Genomic DNA, 3,557 nt, shown 5'->3' on the forward strand with positions numbered 1-3,557 from the left:
CCCCGGATGTTTTGCTTCATGACAACCGGAAGAATTGTTAAGGAATATCTCCAAGCCTTTGAATTTCTTTCATTAAAATACAATATAATTTATTATTACTGATAAACGAGCGTTACATTAACACTTTTGTAGTGAGTGACTGTATTTTGAAAGGAAGGACCGGGAATTCCCTTTTCTCGTTCAAGCTAATTCAAATTTAACTTAAAAGGGGTTCAGCAGCCACAAAAAACAAACATGAACAATCTTAATTCTTGACATTTCTGATACAATTCTGGAGTTGAGTCCCGTCCTGCAGGATGCTTCGAGAGACGTATCCCTTCGCGGAGGACAGTTTCAGCCGCTTCCCGTCGCAGAGTAACATCTACGGACTGTGTCAGGCCGGGGAGCAGGAGCTGTTAGCGGCCACTCTCAAGGGGAAGGTGGTGTGTTTCAGGTACCAGGAGCTGCAGCACAAGATCCGACCTGTGGCTAAGGAGGTTCAGTTCACCTACATCCCAGGTGCCCACCACTCGATCCTAATACTTCCTCTCCACATTTCACATGGACTTATTGTGCTTTTTACTGCGTTCATCTGACAGCCACAGCTACTTTGCTGTTTAGTATTTTACATACAGAACTTCTGATGAGCTTTTATACTTTTTTTGTTGCAGTATTATAGATTAAGCTGCATAACAGTATGTTATATAGTTCAATACCCCCCCCCCCCCTCAAGCCAACAGTAACATGTCAGTATTCAGTAATATAGTATATCATGGCATAACAGTGACAGGAGGCATTTCTCTAGATCAGGGGTCTCAAACTCATTTTCACTCTGGGCCACATCAGCATCACGGTCGCCCTCAAAGGGCCGGTTGAAAATGTAACTACTCCTAACATATTGTTAAATAACTCTCTGCATTTGATTATTGTTTATTCAAGTGTAAAAATATTGTACATGCAGTTATATAAATGTAAAAATATATTTAAGCACATTTCTATTATTATAACTTAAATCTTTTTAATTTAGGGTTAAGAAACCCACATTACTCTATCAAAGATCAAACTATTAAAGAAAATATCAAAGACAAATATCAAACAAGTTATTACAATAACTTTGTTCAAAGCTTCAAATCCTTTCAAGGGTGCGTTTGCACAATCCCACATGAAGTATTTCATGTGTTTTAAAGCCAAGTTTAAAGTATCTTCAATGTGCTCACAATACATTTATATGTCAAATGTACAGTAACCAGCCACAGAGCTGCTTCTGTGACTGTGTGTTTAAGTATCTCATAATTTTGACTTTCAATCTCAGAATTATGACTTTCTATCTCAGAATTATGACTTTCTATCTCATAACTTTGACTTTCTATCTCATAACTTTGACTTTCTATCTCATAACTTCGACTTTCTATCTCATAACTTCGACTATGGGGATATTTCTATTATCAAGTCTAACTTTAAAAAAAAGAAAACATTTTTTTTTGTTTTTGCTGACGGATTCGCGGGCCACATAAAATGACGTGGCGGGGCGGATTCGGCCCGCGGGCCGGGAGTTTGACACCCCTGCTCTAGATCGATTACTTTCATTTAAGATCATTTAAGTGCATGTTAAACTATTTTGGTCCATTTCATCGTTTTCTATTTCTACGTTCACTTAAATAAAGGATCTGAATACTTCTTCCACCACTGCACATATATTGGCCAACATGGCAGACATACTTACTGTAATCATGTACAAATAAACACAAAAACTGGGTTAAAGAAAAAAGGTTAAAGACATTGTACTACTGTAACTAAAAGAAGCACAGCTAACTGATCAATTCAGCTGTTGTATGATATAATATAATGAGCATAAGAACCAGGTCTGACCTGTTTATTTTGTGTACAAAAATCAGGTTGTATCATCACATAAGCTGTAAAGCAATGTAAAACTCCAGACCAGACCATCCATCAGACTTCTGCAGCAGTGGGGCTCCTTCCTCTGCTGCAGGAAGCACACATGATGTCATGTTTCCATGTCTTTTTCCAGATGTGCTGAACAGTGACATCTCTATTCTTCCTCTCAACTGTGTAAACAATTGTATTCCACATGACATGATGAAAAGTGAATTTAAAGCTCACAAATTCAAGGGTAGCCAATTTTTGTTTTTTATAAATAAGAATCAAATGTTGGGCAAGACCTTAACTTTATGTTAGCTGTTTGCGTCTTCACAAATGCAGGATACCTTTATCCATTAGCTATTTTTTTCAACAGCAATTTGTATTCTTCAATACAGTATGAAACATAGCAAATTCAGATCAAATGTGTTTTCTGCCTCAAACAACCTCAGTAAACCAACCGGCCATGGCCCCATCAGTAGTTGAAGATCAGATTTTCTTTTCGTGATGCAGTTTTTGTAACTAAGAATACTTTGATCCTGAAACTTGTGCTGCAGCTGAGTTGTCTTTGGTTCATGTTGGTTGATGCTGTGTTCTTTATCTAGTTGATGCAGAGATTGTATCGATCGACGCCTTCAACAAGTCTCCACCCAAAAGCGGCCTGATGGTGGGCATCACATTCGTAAAGGTACGTTTGCATATATATATCGATGCGTACGAGTCATAGCGTGTGCATACTTTGCTATGAAGGTTGTCGATACTTTGCTACAATTCTAGAAGCATTGTTGATAACGACTGAACTCCTGCAGGACTCTGGTGACAAGGCCACGCCGTTCCTCAATATCTACTGCGACTACGAGCCCGGCTCAGAGTTCAACCTGGAGTCCATCGCACGTGAGTGAAGCAGTGTCCTGCATGGCATGCCATATGATTCAATGTTAGATAGTTAGATAGATGTGAATATGCCTGTGAAATAAAATATATATATAAATAAATAAATGTATTTATTTAGATATAAATAAGTAAATATTGTTCAATAAATAAATATTTTATTTTATTTATTTCAGCGGACTTTAGTTCCTAATGCCACATTTATTTGCCATCATTTTTTATTTGAAAAGCTTTTATTAGAATCATCATATACATACAGGTGCATACAGGACTATTTCATTCAACCCCTCCTAAACATCTATGAGCAGTGGGCTGCTGTGAAACACTACAACATGCGGATAGGAAGTGCCAGGGGTTCGAACCCGCCAACCCGCCCTACTGCCGAGCTCCAGCCCCCCCCCACCCCTTTTTTGTTGTTGTTGTTGTTGTATTTTTATATTCAATATTCACATGAAAGGATTCAGACCAACGTAATTTCGCTGAGAGGAGAGCAACGGCAGCTACAGAGACGGCCATTCAGTTAGCGGAGGTGCGCTAGCTAGCTAATTGGTGTGCTGATGCGTTGGTCCGAATGGTCAGAGAACCACCAGATGGAAATCCATGTGGCACTAGGTAATCAAAGTTCGCTGCACTAAATAGAATGTAGTTATTTAACCTCATTTAGTTATTTCAGGATTGATATCACAGCCATATGTATTAATTTCACAGGCACATGTATTTATGTATTTAGTCATTTGCTGCTGATTGAAATGGATTTCCATAGTCCTGAAGTGTACAGTGCTTACTCTGCCAGATGTTTCACATGCTGA

At 38.5% G+C, this 3,557-nt stretch overlaps 1 protein-coding gene across 1 annotated transcript in view; it reads left to right on the forward strand.

Annotated features, from left to right (window-relative positions):
• Window positions 1–3,557, forward strand: part of kptn (kaptin (actin binding protein)) — a 10,839-nt gene continuing 7,282 nt past the window's right edge. The window contains 3 exon segments of the mRNA XM_031871572.1: window positions 1–498; window positions 2,463–2,545; window positions 2,667–2,763. Coding sequence (XP_031727432.1) covers window positions 297–498; window positions 2,463–2,545; window positions 2,667–2,763 — 382 coding nt within the window. The 5' untranslated portion in view covers window positions 1–296.

This window comes from Anarrhichthys ocellatus, unplaced genomic scaffold, assembly GCF_004355925.1.
Source record: "Anarrhichthys ocellatus isolate YVR2014 unplaced genomic scaffold, GSC_Weel_1.0 scaffold59, whole genome shotgun sequence".
In the NCBI taxonomy this organism is placed as follows: Eukaryota; Metazoa; Chordata; class Actinopteri; order Perciformes; family Anarhichadidae; genus Anarrhichthys; species Anarrhichthys ocellatus.